The following is a 17,660-nucleotide window of genomic DNA, read 5'->3' as shown; positions in this document are numbered from 1 at the left end:
GGCCGGCCGGGCCCCTTCGCCCGCCGCCCGCCATCTTGCGAGGACCGGCGGGGGCATTGTCCGCCGCTGGGGCGCGGCGGGGCCGGCGGCGCTCGGGCTGCCCAGGCGCTGAGGGGGCCGCGGCGCCGGCGAAGAGCCGGGGCGGGCGGGGGCAGCGGCGGCGGCGGCGCCATCACCGTCACCATGGAGGATGAAATGCCCAAGACCCTGTGAGTGGGGAGGGGGCGAGGGTGCCTTTTGTTCCTGGCCCCGGGCTCCCCTCAGCGCCGCCCGCCGCGCTCGGGGCCCGGCCCGGCCCGGGGGAGGGGAGGCGGCCCCGCAGCCCCCCCCGTTTTCATCCCCGCGGCAGTTTCCGCCAGCAGCCAGCTAGACTTGGCCGCCGCCGAGCTGGGCCCGGGGGCCGCCTCATCCAGCCGGGGCCCCGCCGAGAGCTGGGCGGAAAGAAACCGGGCCGGGGGGGGGTTGAAATAGGCTCTTGTCCAGCTGTTGGTGAAGCCTGTTATTTCCAGAGGAGCTAGCTGTAGCTCTAGGGCCGCTTCTCGTGTTGCTAAAAGCATAAGTGAGGTTACCTTAATTAAAAGCGGCTTTCGTGACAGAGCCGACACCCTCTGCGCTCTCGAAGGCGCCTGGCCTTCGCCTCAGCCCTTTCTCCCGCCCTGAAGCACAGGGCAGAGCCGCTAGCGCAGATGCTCCGTGTGCTTTTCCCCGCTTGGCAGGCGCTCTGCGGAGTGGCTTCCCTGGTCTAGGCTCGGAGATCGGTGCGGTCACAGGCCTGTCGGCCTTTCCGACCCACCTCTGCGCGAGCTGTCGCTGTTACCTTTGTTTCGGTGCCAGGATGCGCGGAGCTGAGAGGAGGAACGAAAGGAGGGAGAGAGATTCCCTCCCGACGTGAGAGGAAAGTAGCCGTTCTGCCCTTGGGTGATGCTCTGCACGTATCCCAAGGGCTGATGAATGGCCTGGCTGACTACCCGTGCGGGAAAACAAGACTCTTAACATGACCTGCGCCAACTTCTCTGGTGCAGGCTTTCCTTAGTGGTAAACACCACGTCCCTTGATGTACGCGGACCCATTATCTTTCTAGCTTTTCCATTTTAACTGCTCTTGGAGTTTGCAAACGTGGCTCAGACCTCCTTGTTCTTGACGCCATATTTGCGTGTTTATTTAAAGAAGTGATTTTTTTCCTGTCCCCGTGAAATTGTTGTCTGGAGTCTAATGATCTCAGCAGCGCACAGCTTGTGCTTCAGAGAATGAATGATCTGTCCTTGAGCACATGTGGCTTGTTGCAGAAACCCAGCCGAGTTTCTGAGCTGCAGAACTAACTATTGAACAATGTACCGAGAATTATATTTTTCTGAAACACTTTGAATGAAATATTTATGTCATATGGAGAGTTGTCATTAGCTGAACTTCACAGATTGGGTTTATAATGAGCAGCTTGGAAGAGTGAAATGCAGCTAAATTTAATCTGTTTCCAACTTGGGTCTGAAATGTGTGTTAAATACTTGAGAGGACTAGGATTTCTGTAGGTAGTGCTACAGAAATTCCATCTGTGTGGGGGATACGTTGCTCTGTTCAGTTGCGTTGTGGTGGTGTATCGTGAAGGCCCCTAAAGTGTTTGGGTGTCTGCCAACATGTATGCTTTTTCTTCTTTAGTTCCCTTAGCATATTTAAATAGTTTTTCTGGAACTGATACCAGATGTTGTTAGAAATAACTTTTTTTAAATTTCCACGTAACCCATTTCTTTGAAGGGGAATGTTAAAGTCTTAGCATTTTGAATCGCCTTATGAGCTATATTACTCAAGTAAATCAATTGCTGCAGCTCATTTTCACATGGCCAGCTATCTTGTTTTGAAAGCCACTGCTCAATTGCAGCAAATACACATTGGAAGAACAGTTACAAAACCATCAGTGGTTTTGAACTTTCCAAAGACCTCCTCTCTGTATTTTATTTATATCTATATATGCTTGTGTAATACATGTACGTTTAATTTGCTTCTTAAGTATGGAAAGATCATCGTGTGCTAACACCCAATAGTTTGGTAATATTTTTCAAGAAGACCTATACTGATAAATGCGCACTGAAGGAATTTAGTTACCTTGTGTAGTTTGCCCTGTATAGTACAGTGCTTCCTCTGCAAATAAACGGTGACTGGTCCATTAATGAGAATCCAGTTAGCAGGAAACAGCGAGAGGGATGGGAAAGATGCAGGAGCCGGTGCAGTTCTCATGTGGAAGAGAGCTGTTCTTCCCTGGTGGAGTATTAGCTGGCCCTGCCTGGAAGGGTCATACATGAGATGGCATCTGTACTGCCTAGGCACGCACTTATTTCTTGTACAACTCCTGCAGGACAAAGTCCAGGTATGTTTTATTGGCCCATGTCTCTGTTGCATGGAAGCAGAGCTGCAAAGAAATTCTGGCAGAAGACTCTGGAAATGCAGCCCAAATGTAGCACAGAAAGTGTAGCCTGAACTCGCTGCTGAATACCTCAGATAAAATAACATGGGAATTCTTACTCTGGGGGTTGCAGCTCCTTGTTCTCCCCATAAAGCTTGGCACGGTTGATAGCGCTTCAGGATTATGTTGTAGTTCGTCAGTTAGTGGCTTGAAAAACCGCTAGCAGGTAGCAGATGTACAGTTACAGGTAATAAGATTACAATGTGAAATAATAAAAGAAAAAAGCTTTTAACTTTGAATTACATTACCACTGTTGTTCTGCGTGTCATTACTACTTGCACGCCCATTAAGGGATGTCTTTATTATTTTTTAAGAAATTCAGGAAGTCTGCTAATGGAAGGCTTTATCTTTGGGCAGAAACAAATACAGGACAACGCATAATATGGAATTGTACATATATATATATGCGTGTGTGCGTATATTTGTGTGCGTGTATACATATGTTGCTGCAATTGATCCTTTGGGGATGCATTTTGAAAGTCCTGGTCATGCAAAGATTCATGGGGCTGTCAGAGTCTGCTTACCTAAATCCTGTTTCTTTTATCCCCAGCTAAATATAATGTTCAGACAGGCAGTACTTAATAAGACAACTATCTAATTAGCAAGGTGAAAATCCAGTGTTAGTGCAAAGGTAGACACTGTTTTGAGGAGACTTTCAGTTACAAATAAACTGCTAATAAAACCTTCTAGCTGTAGATTTATTAGGGCGTCATCGCTTAGCGTCTTGGCTTATTCATTATCCCAGTTGTGATAATATTAAAAAAGGGGGACGGGAGGGAGTCTAAATAGTTGTCACTATTGGTCGAACTTGATGTGGGGATAGAATGTCATAGCATTATCAAGCACAAAGTTAGTTGTTTTAACAGAAGTGCGCTGAAACCTCCTGTGTTTAAGAAACAGCAGTAGAAGTCCAGGAAATACGTGCTTTATTGAGTGATAATAAGCCTGCTGAGGTCTGATTCTGGTGGAACTTGGAGCACGTACCAATTTAAAATTGAGCACATTTCTGACTCATGCCTAAGGGAGTTGTTAAAATTATTTAGACGTAGCCTACTGTGTCATTTCTGGCAGAAAAGCAGAGGCGAGCGGCCTGTTCTCCCGTTCTCTCCTCCGCTCAATCAGATAGCGGAGTGCCTCCACCTCTTCAGTGAGGGTGTTCTGGACCTGACGGGAACACGAGCAATTGCCGCTTTGTGCTGCCTTTGCTGCCTTTTTGTTTTCTTACAACATCTCTGCAACTGTTGCATCAAGGCCAGGAAGGCGGCTGTTTTGATTGCCGTGGTTTCAGCAGGATGATTTGGCTCCGGTTCTCATTGCAGATGCCATGGTTTGCCACACAGCCTCCCTCTGCGGAAAGGAGCTGCTGCGGCTTCGGACTTGCAGCTTCTGCGAGCTGTTTTCTCTGGGGGCTTTTAAAAACCCTATAACTTGGGATCTTTAAAAAATTTCCCACGTTGATTGGTGTTCTTCTCCGCTGCTGAGACTGTAAAAGTATCACAAAAGTCCCAAATTAGAGCAGGGGGTTGGTTCTGCCGGAGCAGAGAGCTGGTGTTGGGTTAGGCTGGGCCTCAAGTGAAGGGAGGGGAGGGATGCCCACACCTGATCACCTTTGTTTCAGGCAAATAGGGTTTCGAACCGTACCCCTGTACTAAGGGGAACTGACTTCTAAGTAGCGTGTAATATGCTTGCGAAACCCCAGATTGAGCTATTAGGGCAGCTAGGGAAGCTGTGGTTACTGAGTGACTGCGTACAGTTATCCTGACGGCTATTTCTATACGCAGGAATCAAATTAATAGGCTCAGCTCTCCCTACCTGGCTTTCTGTTCCGCTTTAAACTGGGGCGAGATTTTAGACCTTCAGTGGTACTGAGGACAAGGGCTGTTACCTCCCACCGTCAGTTCAAGGTTTCTGCCCCGCTGCTCCAAGACGCAGCATGCAGTCGTGTCGCGTGCTTGGTTTTGCAGGCCAGCGCGGAAGGGCTGGAGGTCAGAGGAGCCAGGAACCTCCGGGCAGCGTTTGCTCGGCTGTCAGAGAGCAGGTTGGAGCGTCAGGTTTGGCGCTCGGCGCTCCCAGGGCCTGGGCTGACTGGGTGACTACTGCGGGCTGCGTTTCGGGTCCCACGTTTCTGTGCTCGGAGCGTCAGAGCTCGTGGTGCTCGGCTCTGCGAAGGGCTCTGCTTCCCGGCGTTGCAGGCAGCGTTTCCTAAACGAGTTTGCTTGGCATCCCTCTCCCTTGGGATCCTGGCGCTCGCTGGCCAGTTGTGTTTGGAGCCGTGTTGTTCGGGAGCTGCTGTGCTAGGGGTTAAGAGAGGATGGATGACCTGCACGAGGTTTGCTCTTATGTCCCGGGTTGTACTTATTCCTAACCGTCACGCACCGTGGATACTGCTCTTTCTCCAGATTATGTGAGCTTAAGAAACTTGCTGAATTTGGGCTTCATCTTTATTTTTCTTCTCTTTCTCCTGCCCCTTGTGTTTACACTCTCAGTCTCTGTCTTGCAAAGCTGTTTGCTGCGTGTTTGTGCCATGCGTGGATAAGGAGATCTCGGTGGGAGATTGCAGATGCTCTTGGAAGTTAGTTTCTACCTGGAACGACGGGAAGGTCCGAGGGTGTCAGTAAGGTGCTGTGCCAAACCGCCCTCCCCAAGGCCCGTATCCCGGGAAGAGATCTTCCTGGGAGGCCTCTGTGGCCATCCAGAGAGGCCTGCTGTGTCCGACTCCACGGATCCTGTAGGGATCTGCACGGTCAGCGTCTGTCTACAGGGAATTTGTTTGCAAGACTTGTGGCTAATTGTTTTTTAAGCAAGAGACGACTTTGGTTTCCTGAGCCGTAAGTTCAACCCTTCTGACAAGTGTTATACAGGGAGAATGTTGTCTGCTATTTTTAATTTTTTTTTATTTCAATTCCAGTCAGTGCTCTGGTATGATGATACTGGAATATTGCCCTAAATTGAAGGGTGGGATTTTTTTGGAAGACCTGGTTTTCCTGAAAGGCTTTTCTGGGGGGGAGAAGTTCTAAACTTGTATGTTGTGCTTGTTGGCTTGGACCATCAATAATTCTCTTGCAAGGCAATGGCAGTTCCTAGTTCTCATCTCAATAATGACTGAATGAAACGGAGGGACAGCTGCACTTCTAACCTGTTATTTAATCCTGCAGATATGTGGGGAACCTGTCAAGAGATGTGACTGAAGCCCTAATCCTCCAGCTGTTCAGCCAGATCGGACCATGCAAAAACTGCAAAATGATAATGGATGTAAGAGCCTTTACCTTTATTTCCCAAATCCTGATAGCTAACAACTTCAGGTCGTAGTTGCACGTTTCAGAATTCTACCACATTATGTATTATAACACATTTTTATAGATATATATATATGTGTGTGTGTATGTATGTATGTGTATATATACATATGTATTATGATATTATATTATACAATGAGTATTATATATTATACAGTTATTTTTTATATATATATGTATATAAAATAAGACTGGAGATGGTAGTATTGTACTTATGGCATAATTTCTGCCTCATATCTGATATTATTTAAAGACATTTGAATATTTTAAAGGGGACTGAACAGATTAATATATTTGGATATTCTAAATTGTATTTGAAAAGTTCTTTTTCACCACACGTTTATCTTCTTGAAGCAAAACTTGAGCCTCCTGGAACATTGCTGGTACATTGACTGTTCTCTAAGTCTGCAGTAAAAAAACCCCCCCCAAAACTATCCGTTTTGAGGCATTTAGATGTAATGAATAAGGCAGCAAGTATAATAATGAGGCTAAAGTTTGAAGAGATTTTCGTCATGAATCTTTTCTTTTTTTTCATCAGACAGCTGGAAATGATCCGTATTGTTTTGTGGAGTTCTATGAGCATCGTCATGCGGCTGCAGCGCTAGCTGCTATGAATGGCCGGAAGATAATGGGTAAGGTAAGCTGTCATGTCTACAGGGTGAGTTGCGGTGGAAAAACACAGGTTATACCAGATTGCGTGCATGAAATATCACTCGAGAAGAAATGGAAACATTGCAAACGTTAGACACTTTGTTCACCTGGAGCTCTTGATGTGACGGGATTAACAGGAAAAGCAATTTTTACTGGTGTAGGAAGAGTGCGGAGGAGGGTTGGGATGTAGAATTGGGGAGGGAGCAGAGGTAATGGGAATAAGGAATACTTTAACTCTCCTGACCCTGGCAGGATAACATTCCGCTTTCCCCTGTCCTTGCAAACCAAAAAAAGGAAAGTCCACCCAACCAAACAAAATATCCAGACAAGGTGTGTTTACCGTCTCTGCGTTTAGCAAGTAGAATGCAGTTTGGAAGAGCGAACCCTCTGCTGAGAAACTTGTCTTACGCTTAAGCTTTCGGCCAAGACTTGCGCGGCTGGTTCCCCTGTAGCGTCAGAATTAAATGCTGGTAGTGTCTGAGCTTGGTTCCAATTTGCTCGATCTAACATTAGCAACTAATGTTTGCAGGAGGTCAAAGTGAACTGGGCAACAACCCCCAGCAGCCAGAAGAAAGATACCAGCAGTAAGTGTCACTTATGCTTTGAGTAACTGTTTTATTTGTACAAGTAGTTTTTAAACATAAACAATAAGCATCGTACAATTATATGCAGTAATGTTTTGATCGTAATCCTAAGATATTATTTAATGTGTTTGTGTTAATAAACTTAAGAACAAATCTAATCTTTGTCATCAGGTAGTACCGTTGTCAACACACTGCGTTCACAAGGTAATTGTATCTTCTTAAACATAAAATGAAATCTCTCGAGGGTATTCACTAACCACCTGAAGCTATATATGGGGTTTTTGTTCTTTTTTGTTTGTTTTTATGGAAAGACTTCCCTTTCATTTCCCTGTTGCATCAGAATATGATCTGTTGTCCACTATTTAATTCTGGTGCTAATCTTCAGCTATTTGTTATGAGTGCAATTGTAAATTTTTTTCCCCTGCTATAAGGGCACAATTATTAGCTTCTTTTAAGGCTGGTGTATGCACTACTTGATACAGGCTCCTTGGGAGTACCTAAATTTTCTCCAGAACCGGGTACCTCGTTCCCCCTTCATGGCAACCCTGTGTATTGCTGCTTTTCTCAGCAAGCTTTGAAGTCCTTTAGAGAGGTGGGGTTAAACTACATTAGCATCAAAGTGGACTTTAAAGTTTCTTAGCTGCTGTAGTACAAATAAGTCTGTATGTTGATAAGATGGTATGTGAAATATTGTTTGATCGTAGTGGAACAATCCTTAGGGTTTTATTTCTCTTCGGTGCGTGTTTTTTATGGATCTGATATAAATTGAAGGGATTACTGTTTCCGTTCTGTTGCCTTCAGTCTTAGTTCACTTGCACATGGATTCACATACATTGAATTCACATGGATTCACATGGTGTAATGGCTGGGCAACCAAAACTGTTGGCTTTTGAGAACTCAAATTCTTTAACAGCAAACTGTTGCAATGCAAGGTATTTTTTTGATTTGTTCTTCACAAAATATGGTTTTAAACCAGACGTTGTAGCTAGGTTGAAAATACGTGCTGCTCTAGAGTAAGTTTTATTCTGCGTTTCTTGAAACTGCTAGACATTTCAGTTGGTAAAATTTTGCATAGCTAGTGAACTCTACTGTATGCGAGTTTAACGCTAGCATACCAAGAGTAAGATTTTCATGTAGTCTTGGCATATTAAGTAGATATTTCAAAACTTTGTGTGGTAAATGCTGACTGGTCTTAAAAGCAGTTTATAAAATACAAAATGTAAATACCATATGTCACAGTACTACCCTTAAAATTACTGACTTTGTAGTGCTGCCAAGCAGCGGATCTGTTACGAACAGCAGTAAATTCTGTAGTTCGTAGTGAACTCTAGTCTTCATGTAGTTTTTAATAAATGGAAATCAATGCTATGTGACATTGTTATGCTGTTTGTGTTGTCAAGGGTGGTCTTCAAACTTTAAGATCGCTTTTTTTCTTTTTCCCAATAAGACCATTTCCATGTCTTTGTTGGAGACCTCAGTCCAGAAATTACTACTGAAGATATAAAAGCAGCTTTTGCGCCATTTGGAAGAATATCGTAAGTAATTTCCATTGGGCAAATAAACTAAAAGTTATCTCTTAAATGGAGGCAGCCTTATACTTCAGTAAGTAAAAGCTGAAGTTGTCACAGAGCAGGAATACACATTCATCTGTTCATACAACGACTTGAGTCTGAATGGTTGGGTGTTAAGCAGGGATGCACAACCAGATTTCTTCACAGAAGTTTGTTCTGCTTTACTAAAAAAGTTGCATACAACTTGCTTTGGTTTTATACTCCTTGCATTGTTCGGTAAAGTAACACTGGAAAAATTTGACTTACAAACCTGGGTTTTGTATATTACTTGCCCTCCCAGTGATCAGATAAATATCACTCGTTACAGTTTGTGATTGAGTCCGTTTGCATGTTCACGTCTCGTCAGGCTTTGGATTTTTGTTAGCCGTGGTGTGCGGGCCACCGGTAGCATATGTTTTTTGTAGTTAAATTACCATTCCCACAAGTAAACCCTTTTAGCGCTTGACTTGTTGCGGCATCTGAAGGCTGCAGCTAGAGTGGCCTCCAAGTGTTGGCCCTGTGTAAGCATAAGCCCCTGACCTACGGGGCTCAGCCTAAAACGTGGGGCACCTTGGGTAAATGAGTTGCACCCATCCGTTGGGTAGAGCAATGGTGTAACAAGCGAACGTGTTACAAATTGGGAACGGTGGTTGCAGGTGTCTGCCCGCCAGTTTGGCATAGTCAGGATGTAGCAGAGTAAGGAGCAGTTCATTCATTCCATCCTCCAAATGTAAACCATTAATTTTCCTTGTAGTGTTGTCTGTACTGGACATTGAAGTTTCTTGATGGTGATGTAAGAGAACGTAGAGTGCTTTGGAGTGTTGTGTAGTGAAGCATTTAATTGAAGTAAGTTTGTTTTTTGTTTTTTTCCCCTCAGAGTCCAGTATATTATTCTTTTAATGCCAGCTTGATTTCCTCTTATGATGAAGTTAAAAAAAAAAAAAAAAAAATGTGATCTGAATGTGACTTGCTTCAGAGAACTATAATGCTTGACTACATCTTTTGTAATTGTTATTTGGAAATGTAGAGGGTCAGGCTCATGAGGAGAGTCAGTTAGTCCTCATGGCCAAGTGCGGTCTGGATGGAAGGGATGAGGGACTCTAAAGGAGGTCTTAACTGGCACTTGGCTGCTGGAGCGAGCGTGAAAGGGAGCTAGTAGTAGACTGACGTGTTGGTGTGAATGTGATGGAGCTTTGAAAGAGAATTTCCCCTGAACTAGTCAGGTTTTGGTTTCTGATGTGACTTTAAATGAACAGTCCTCTTAAACGAATAAACAGCCCCCCAAACCAAACCTCTTCTGAACCTGAAGCAAAAAGTAACTTCTGAATATTAGCTGGGGAAGTACAAAATAGTGCCTAACGCTGGACCACAGCCTGTATTTCGTGGGCCACTGCCCGCTGCCCCATTTGTTCTAGAAGAGCTTTTTGGACCTAAAGCTGTCGCTGCGTAGTGATGGAGCTGATCACCAGGCCCTGCAAAAAGTGACGCGTCTCTTCCCTGGTGGCGGTGGGGAAGCGTGCGAGTAACCCTCTTGCTCTTGGGGTGCTCAGCGCACAGCTGCAGAGTTAACCATTTGAAACCTCAGCGGTTTGCCCTGGTTTAAATTGACCATCCAAAATGAAATGCGGTTGTCTTCCTCCCGTGAAAGTCGTGGGTTTAAGAATTCTCCCTGTTACGACTCTTCCAAGCTCTTGTTCCAAATCTGAGGGGTTAAAGCAGAATGGACCTGATTTTATACCGGTTTAAATTTAACTTGAAAAAATACTGCTACTGTTTCTTAAGAGGTAGAATGAAGGTACTTGAGTTTAACTGTTCTTGGTCAGCGACTAGTTTCTGGAAATGTGGTGTTAATGGAATATTTCCTGGTTTTTTTTTTTTGTTTTTTTTTTAATATTGCCTTCATTGGTATTAAACTGAGTTTTGTGTTTTTTTTTTTTTTTTTTTATCTTATTTTATGAAATCAAGGTTGAACTACTGCATGATTAGCACATAAGAAATTTTGGTAATTCTTTGCATCTGATTTTTTTAATCTCTATAAAAGCACACTTTCATTGTGATTTCCTTTTATGCTTGCTGTACGCATGTTTTCACTTGTTCTCAAGTCTTATTTTCAAAGTTTTCAGTTGAGGGTAAGTATAGATGAGTTTCTCCCCCCTCCCTCTTTAGGCTGTTCAGAACAAACTGATCTCCTAAGATTGCCCAAGTGGCACTTCTCAGGCAATTTGTAACGTATTACCCAAATTCAAACTCAGGCAGGAGGAAAAAGCGTACCCCCTCTTTACAAGGAGTAACGAAATGACTTTTCATTCCCTGTTTTTTCACTTGGGCCTTTGAGTGATGATGCAAGTGCTATGGGCTTATGCATACAGGAATTAGGCTTATAATATGGTACTTGTGGTTACTGTAAGGCTTTAAAAAATTAGCGTGTAAAAACCTGCTCTTCATTGTGACTTTTTCTTGCCAGTCTTGGAATGCTAAATGTTGTGCACATGTTACGCTAGTTTCTCTGAACCGTATTATTTTATACAGACGTAAGTTACGTTGCATGACTTTCTGACTGGTTTTATTTCATTTTATTTTATTGAAATGCTTGTATGTGTGGGGCAAAGGAGGGGAGGAGAGGGTGGCCTGTACACGAGAGCATCTCGATCCGTGGCTAACTTGTGCGCAAATTGCCTGAGAAACACTGTTGACTGACTTTCCACAAGTGGGGTTTAGCTATTGTAGCTGGGTTCTCTTTTTAACTCAATCTCAAATAATAGGGCTCTGGTTATTTTGCAGAGTGGCTCTGAAGAATGGACAGAATTGCCATGGCTAACTACAAGCTACAGTTCACAGTGGACAAACGTTGTAGTTTTCTTATTTACTTTTATAAATTTTTTGCCTTTTTATATCTTGTAGTTTCCAATCAGTCCTGTTTGATTGCTGTTTTACAATTGCAGTTTAAATTCTTTGTAATATGTAGTTTAAAACATAAATGTTTCAGTGTTTTATTTTCTTCAATAATTTCTGAAAATGTCAATTTCTCAAAATTTACAGCTGCCCACAGTCCAAAAAGGGGGTAACGAATTGACCTGAGAAAATTAAAGAATTCAGTTAACAGGCGACGTATGCCTTTTAATTCCTATCTTTTTTCATTTTTTCTATTTAATATTTTTAATGAGTAGGTAGAATGTGTTGGCAAGTAGCAAGTTTAAAAATTGCATGGTTAAAGAGAGCCATTCAGCTAATGTTAGTCAGCTATGTGGCCTGAGTGATGCTTTTGAATAGCTGCTTTGACCATGCTTAGTGTCTTAATAATATGTAAAAGCATTTTGAACTGGGAGCCAACTGTTGTAAAGTACATACGTTTGTTAGAGAAGCTATTGATTTGCATGTTTAAAAAATTAAGTTTAATTTTGCTATTACCTGACAAAACATTAGTAAAGTTCTGTTTAGAAAAGAAGAGATTTGCTTTGACTGTGTTGCTGGTGCAATAAACAGTTCGCTTTAGTAAAGGTGAAACATGAAAATAAGCTGTACGTGTGACTCAAGTTTTCATTTTATTCAAGTCTTCTTTTTAAGATGCTAAACTGGCTATTGTTTCTGCTTTTTAGAGATGCACGAGTGGTTAAGGATATGGCGACGGGAAAATCTAAGGGATACGGCTTTGTTTCCTTCTTCAATAAATGGGTAAGCTGCAGCGCTGTCTGGGATTCCTCTGAAAAGCGGATGATGATTTTGAATAGCTGCCCCAAGGAATGCGTGTTTTTGGTGCCTAACTGTACCAGCCTCAGGAAGAGCTGCTGATGGTGGCTTTTTTCCCCCTTTCCCTCTCTTGTGGACAGGATGCAGAGAACGCTATCCAGCAGATGGGCGGTCAGTGGCTTGGCGGAAGGCAAATCAGAACTAACTGGGCGACAAGAAAACCTCCAGCTCCAAAGAGTACCTATGAATGTAGGTTTTTCAGTTATGTGTCTTTCCAAACGTGCTGCCACATGCATAGGGAGGAAGAGAAATTTGCTAGTTCTAAGCATTAGAGATTCTGGGGGAAGGGAAGGTGGGTGCTCAAAAGTGAAGACTCTTGAATAGCTTCAAAACTCTTGAAACTTCCTTAGGTAAAATGAATGTATTATTACCACCAACAGCTGGTTTTCTCCTGCTGCTAAACACTTAGTTGGGTAGCTTGCTTCTTTTTCAAGAAAGCCAGGATTTTATTTTATTTTTTAACATGGTTTCCTCAGTTTTAGTTTTACCACTTGTGATAGACAGCAAGCAGGACTGTGTGTAAAGAAAGCATTTCCGTTAGAGAGGTTTTAATTCAGGTGTATCTGACCTACCTGATAAGCCTAAAACATGACTTTAAATTAACGGTAGTGTCCCTGTCACGAGCAACCTGTCCTATAATGGGAATTTGCGGCCACTACTGGAGATCACGTGTTACGGACCTATCTTCCCTTTTGCTGTGCCTTTGTTTTCACAGTGTTTGCAATTTGTGCTCAGATGTCTCGTGTATGAGGGGGAAAAAAAGCTAGTGGTTGACAGGAGCTTGCAGCTCTGCTTCTTATACAGTGACGGTCTAGGGACAGTATCTGTTTCAGATGTCAATTCACCACTGCCGGTGGGTCAGGGAGATGGCCAGATCCGAGATACGCAGGAGAAAATGCTTACCGCAGTTAACGTTAGTCACAGACTCCGGCAGCCTGATTCCTTATTGTAGGCCTGTTGGATGGGATTCAGATTTCTGTGTAAGAGGTTTCTGCTCAACTTAAAAGCTTTTAAAATTTTCTTTAAGCAAATACCAAACAACTATCTTATGACGATGTGGTCAATCAGTCCAGTCCAAGCAACTGCACTGTGTACTGTGGAGGTGTTACCTCGGGTCTGACAGGTATGGTGTCTTCAAAACATTGACGCTTTGAAAGTCTGTAGACAACACTGCGATCATCTAATTTTGGCCGCTTACTTCTTCTTGCTTCAGAACAGCTAATGCGCCAGACCTTTTCTCCGTTTGGGCAGATAATGGAAATTCGAGTCTTCCCAGATAAAGGATACTCCTTTGTACGGTAGGTTGTCGTGTAGTTACGCAAAGGTACACAAAGTAGCTACAAGGGATAGCGTATTGATAAAATAGTAAGAATTCTGGGTTCTCGTGCCTTTGTTCACAGTGGAGCATTGGTTGGTGCACACCCAGCTTAAGAGTATGCTTTACAGCTGTGTTTTCTAACTGTGGCCTGATCTGCAAATGAATCACATCTCGAAGCGCTTTTGGAGCTAGTCGAAAAAAAAACCTTGGCCCAATTTAAACAACCTGTGGTAGTAAAAGAACAGTGTTGCATTTATAGCTGCGTGGCTGATGCCTTGAGCCAGTGGTGTGAGCTGTCGGGAGTCTGTTTCTAACCAGAAGATACAACCTTAGTCTAATGTTTGGTATTGGTATTTAAAGTATGGACTAGTTTGGCTAGTCTTCAATTACTTATCAGTGGTGCAGTACACTTAATCATAATAGATTTTAGTCGCCAACCCCCCCTGTTTTTTTGTAATTTCACAGTTGAATTGCTGAGGCAGACCGTACAGTTTCAACATGGTTTCCAGAACCATCTTTATCTCTTTGTTGAATAGGCTCCCGATAATAAAAATAGTTACAAACGACTTGCTCTCCATGCTGGTACATTTTCTAACTTGCTTATGAGAGAGAGCGGAACGAGTTAGTATGACACTGAGAAAGGAAAACTAACCGGTAGCCTGGCAGTCGCTGCCTTCCGCCTCAAGGATGGCGGAAAGAAGTCTCTGCAGTCAGACTCGTATTTTTCCAGAACCTGACTTCCGTGCTGCTCTTAGTGGGAGGTCTCTCTTGGGGTTACTTCTAGCTGTTGCTCACTGATTTGTTTACATTGGCATGACTTGTATTTCAACAGGTTTAATTCCCACGAGAGTGCTGCGCATGCAATTGTTTCTGTCAATGGAACAACTATAGAAGGCCACATAGTGAAGTGCTACTGGGGCAAGGAAACACCCGACATGATCAGTCCAGTCCAGCAGGTCAGAATTATTCCTATGCTAACTTCAAAGGCGATGGCTTAAAGTTACTGTCTTTGACGGGCTGGGTGTATCCTGAGTTGATGTAAATATCTGCTTTCTTAGGCATTGCTTGATACTTGGGTGTTTGTACTTGCAGAATCAGATTGGATATCCACAAGCTTATGGGCAGTGGGGTCAGTGGTATGGAAATGCGCAGATCGGTCAGTACATGCCGAACGGCTGGCAAGTTCCTGCATATGGAATGTATGGGCAAGCATGGAATCAGCAAGGATTTAAGTGAGTATTTGCTTTCATGCCAGAAGTAAAATCCCAAGTGATGGGGTTTTCTTAAGGGGGAGATGAAAATTCAAAGTCCACAGCATCGTAAAAGCTGCCATGAAGTTCTGGTCCTTTGTTACTCGGAGAGATCAAGTGATGATGTCTGCAGTTAGACGTGTTCAGGGACATAGAGAAGGGTATGGCTCTCTTCAAAGACCTGCCTTTAGAGAGCAGCGCTTAAATTTCTGTTTTCCAGTCAAGTCACTGCATCTTTAAAACTCTTCTTGAACTTTTAAGAGAGCTACATTTTGTTCTTTTCAAACTCAGAATTTGGTAATTGTGCAGGCAGTGCAAAACTGTTTCATTCAGCTGCCGTTACTTGATGCCGGTAGGTCTAACAGTTGTCTTGTTCCTGAGCAATGGATATTAAATGCAGTTCAAGTGCAAGCAGTGAATATAGCTCTCTGCAGTAATGTGTTGGTTTCTAAGCTACGGTGAAATGGCTCTTTCCGGGAGGCCTGCCGGCAGCAAACCTCACTGTTCCGTCTGCCCTGGTACACCCTGGCCAATGCGGAGACGATTTCCTCCAGCCAACATCACGGTTTGTCTCGCTGGTTAGAAAAATACCATGCCCTTAAAAACTGGTTGTGGCCTACTGTCTTGATTTCTGATCTTAACGTTTTTTGGTTAGCTTGGGTTATGCATTAGGAAATTGTGTACAGTGGCCGAGATGGGAGTCGCTAGCTCTCTCTCACATGTCTGCTCTTGCTTTTGCTCCATGTACCTTCTCCCTCGGAACCGAAGTGCTTTTCTAATGGATTAAATAATTCCCCCCCCCCCCCCCCCCAAACAGTCAGACACAGTCTTCAGCAGCGTGGATGGGAGCAAACTATGGAGTTCAACCACCTCAAGGGCAGAACGGAAGCGTGATAACTAATCAAACTGGATATCGCATGGCGGGTTTTGAAACGCAGTGAGAAAAAGACTGTGAAACCGAACACTGGTGGGCTTGAGGCTACAAGGAGCGTTGTAAAGCCTTTGTTTACCGAACAGATTTACCAGATCAAGTCAGTGCAAGTGTCAGATACAATGTATTTATTTAAGAAAAAAAGAAAAAAAAAGAGAGCATTTTTAATCATGAAACTGTCATCCACATTGTTTAAAAAAAACACACAAAAAAACCTAGATGCTGGATGTCTGCCAACTTTTGCCTTCTTTTCCTCCTTTTGATATGTGTTTCTTAAGATCCACGTTTGAAACACAGCAAATGCAGGGACTACTGCCACTTAAGATTGGGGCAGAAAATTGCACAATGTCAAACTTTTTTTCCTCTGAAGTAGTGTGCAGTTTTAGTTTGCATTCCTAATGATTTAAAATGTATTATAAGCAGTTGTACAAAAAAAAGCCAAAACGGTGTGAATTCTGAAGATGCTTTGACTTCAGCCTTTGCACAAGTCTGTTTTAAAATAGCCTATTGTATAAAGCGTCCATCTCTCCACTTTTGTTATACCGGGTTTTCAACTATAAATTATTAGTTTACATCATTTTGTATCGAAACATTTTTTCAGAGTTGTCTTTGCCTTATGACAGTTACCTAAATTATCATGAAATGGGGAAGCGCGGTCTTCGACGCTAAATTGTCTGCAAAACGCTCAGATGGATCTAACTTTATTCACATTGTGTTTTATGTGAGAAGGTGCCTAGAGAAATCCCTGTCGGACTTATTCTAAAGGATTTTTATCTTTGGTGAAAAACTTTGTGATGTGTACTGGGAAATATAAGAAATCCTGTTACAACTATTACTAAAATGTGACAAATACCTATGAACCAGCTTGTTTTTTATCTTATCAATTTCTACATTTACATGTACCGATTATGTAAAATATTTTAGCAAATTAATATTTTGCACAAAAGTTAGCAAACTTTGTATGTTTCCTTATTTAAAGGTAGGATGCAGAGTCCTTTGACATGATTTATGCATAAGATTTTAAATTTGTTTTTTGCATGTGGATATCAAATATACACTTTGTTAGTTTTGGAATACAAAGTCATCCTCTCTTGTTTTTACCTAACTGTAAAAAACCTCAAAGTTGTATGTAGAAAACCAATCAGTCTTGCTGTTTACTGTTAGTAAATTTTACTCGGGTAGAGTAAGTCGACTTGATTTTTTGACCTGTACGCTTAGAGCTGTGAACACGGTAGCGTTGTATGTGTAGGCGCCGGGCTCGGCCGCGGGCTCCCCCGGAGCCGCAAGGCCCAGCCGGGCACAGTGTTTTTCAATGTTCAGAGGCCAAAAAAAAAAAAGAATCTTTCTATCCTACCTCTTGACCAGCCTTCAAAAAGCGCAAAAAAAGCAAAAAAAAAAAAGAAAATCCAAAGCAAACGAACCCGCTTGTGTGCTCTCTTTTGTTACCCCTCCCGGGCGGCTCCGGGCCGCCCTCCCGCCTCCTCCCCTTCTCCCTTGCCCCCCGCGCAGGAGACCCGGCCCCTTCGGAGGAAAAGGCCCGAATCGGCCCTTTTTTTGTTAAGGGGGGGGGGGCTCGTCCACACTGCGCCTGCGCGCCGCCGCCACGAACTACCCGCCCCAGCGGGCCCCGCGGCGCGGCACGTGACGCGCGGCGGCCCAATCGGCGGCGCCGTTACAGCCGGGGCCGGCGGTGTTTTGTAAGGCGCCATGGCGGAGGCCGATCGCTGAGCGCCCTCGCGGGCGGCCCGGGCCGGAGCGGGGGGCGCGCGCGCGGCCGCCCAGGTAAGGGCGGGGGGAGGCGGAAGGGGGGGGGGGAAGAGCTCGAGCGCGGGCCCCGCGCGGGGGCGCCGCCCGCGAGGCGGGAAGTGACGTCAGGGG

At 43.9% G+C, this 17,660-nt stretch overlaps 1 protein-coding gene across 5 annotated transcripts; it reads left to right on the top strand.

Annotated features, from left to right (window-relative positions):
* The first annotated feature begins 82 nt into the window (after nt 1-82).
* On the top strand, nt 83-16,965 carry TIA1 (TIA1 cytotoxic granule associated RNA binding protein). Of its 5 annotated transcripts, none has more exons than XM_067312538.1 (13): nt 83-209; nt 5,611-5,707; nt 6,290-6,388; nt 6,932-6,986; nt 7,158-7,190; nt 8,434-8,521; nt 12,133-12,208; nt 12,364-12,472; nt 13,311-13,406; nt 13,497-13,581; nt 14,434-14,557; nt 14,694-14,833; nt 15,669-16,965. In XM_067312538.1, exons 1-13 carry the CDS (start codon nt 184-186, stop codon nt 15,790-15,792), a joined length of 1,152 nt encoding a protein of 383 aa, XP_067168639.1. In that variant the 5' UTR covers nt 83-183; the 3' UTR covers nt 15,793-16,965. The 5 variants fall into 5 exon arrangements, with proteins under 5 accessions (XP_067168639.1, XP_067168640.1, XP_067168641.1 ...); XM_067312540.1 differs by having other exon boundaries at nt 108-209; nt 6,294-6,388; XM_067312541.1 differs by lacking the exon at nt 83-209 and adding an exon at nt 5,266-5,283 and having other exon boundaries at nt 6,294-6,388.
* The last annotated feature ends 695 nt before the right edge of the window (nt 16,966-17,660 follow it).

Source organism: Apteryx mantelli, chromosome 29 (genome assembly GCF_036417845.1).
Source record: "Apteryx mantelli isolate bAptMan1 chromosome 29, bAptMan1.hap1, whole genome shotgun sequence".
NCBI classification, from domain to species: Eukaryota; Metazoa; Chordata; class Aves; order Apterygiformes; family Apterygidae; genus Apteryx; species Apteryx mantelli.
The sequence above is the reverse complement of the archived record's forward strand: the minus strand, read 5'-3'. Positions and strand labels throughout refer to the sequence as shown.

Bases quoted from the DNA above. Each gene is read 5' to 3' on its own strand.
- TIA1 (XM_067312538.1), top strand. From the start codon at position 184: ATGGAGGATGAAATGCCCAAGACCCT. The intron at 8,522-12,132 runs GTAAGTAATTTC...TCTGCTTTTTAG, and splicing joins GCGCCATTTGGAAGAATATC to AGATGCACGAGTGGTTAAGG. The intron at 12,473-13,310 runs GTAGGTTTTTCA...ATTTTCTTTAAG, and splicing joins TCCAAAGAGTACCTATGAAT to CAAATACCAAACAACTATCT.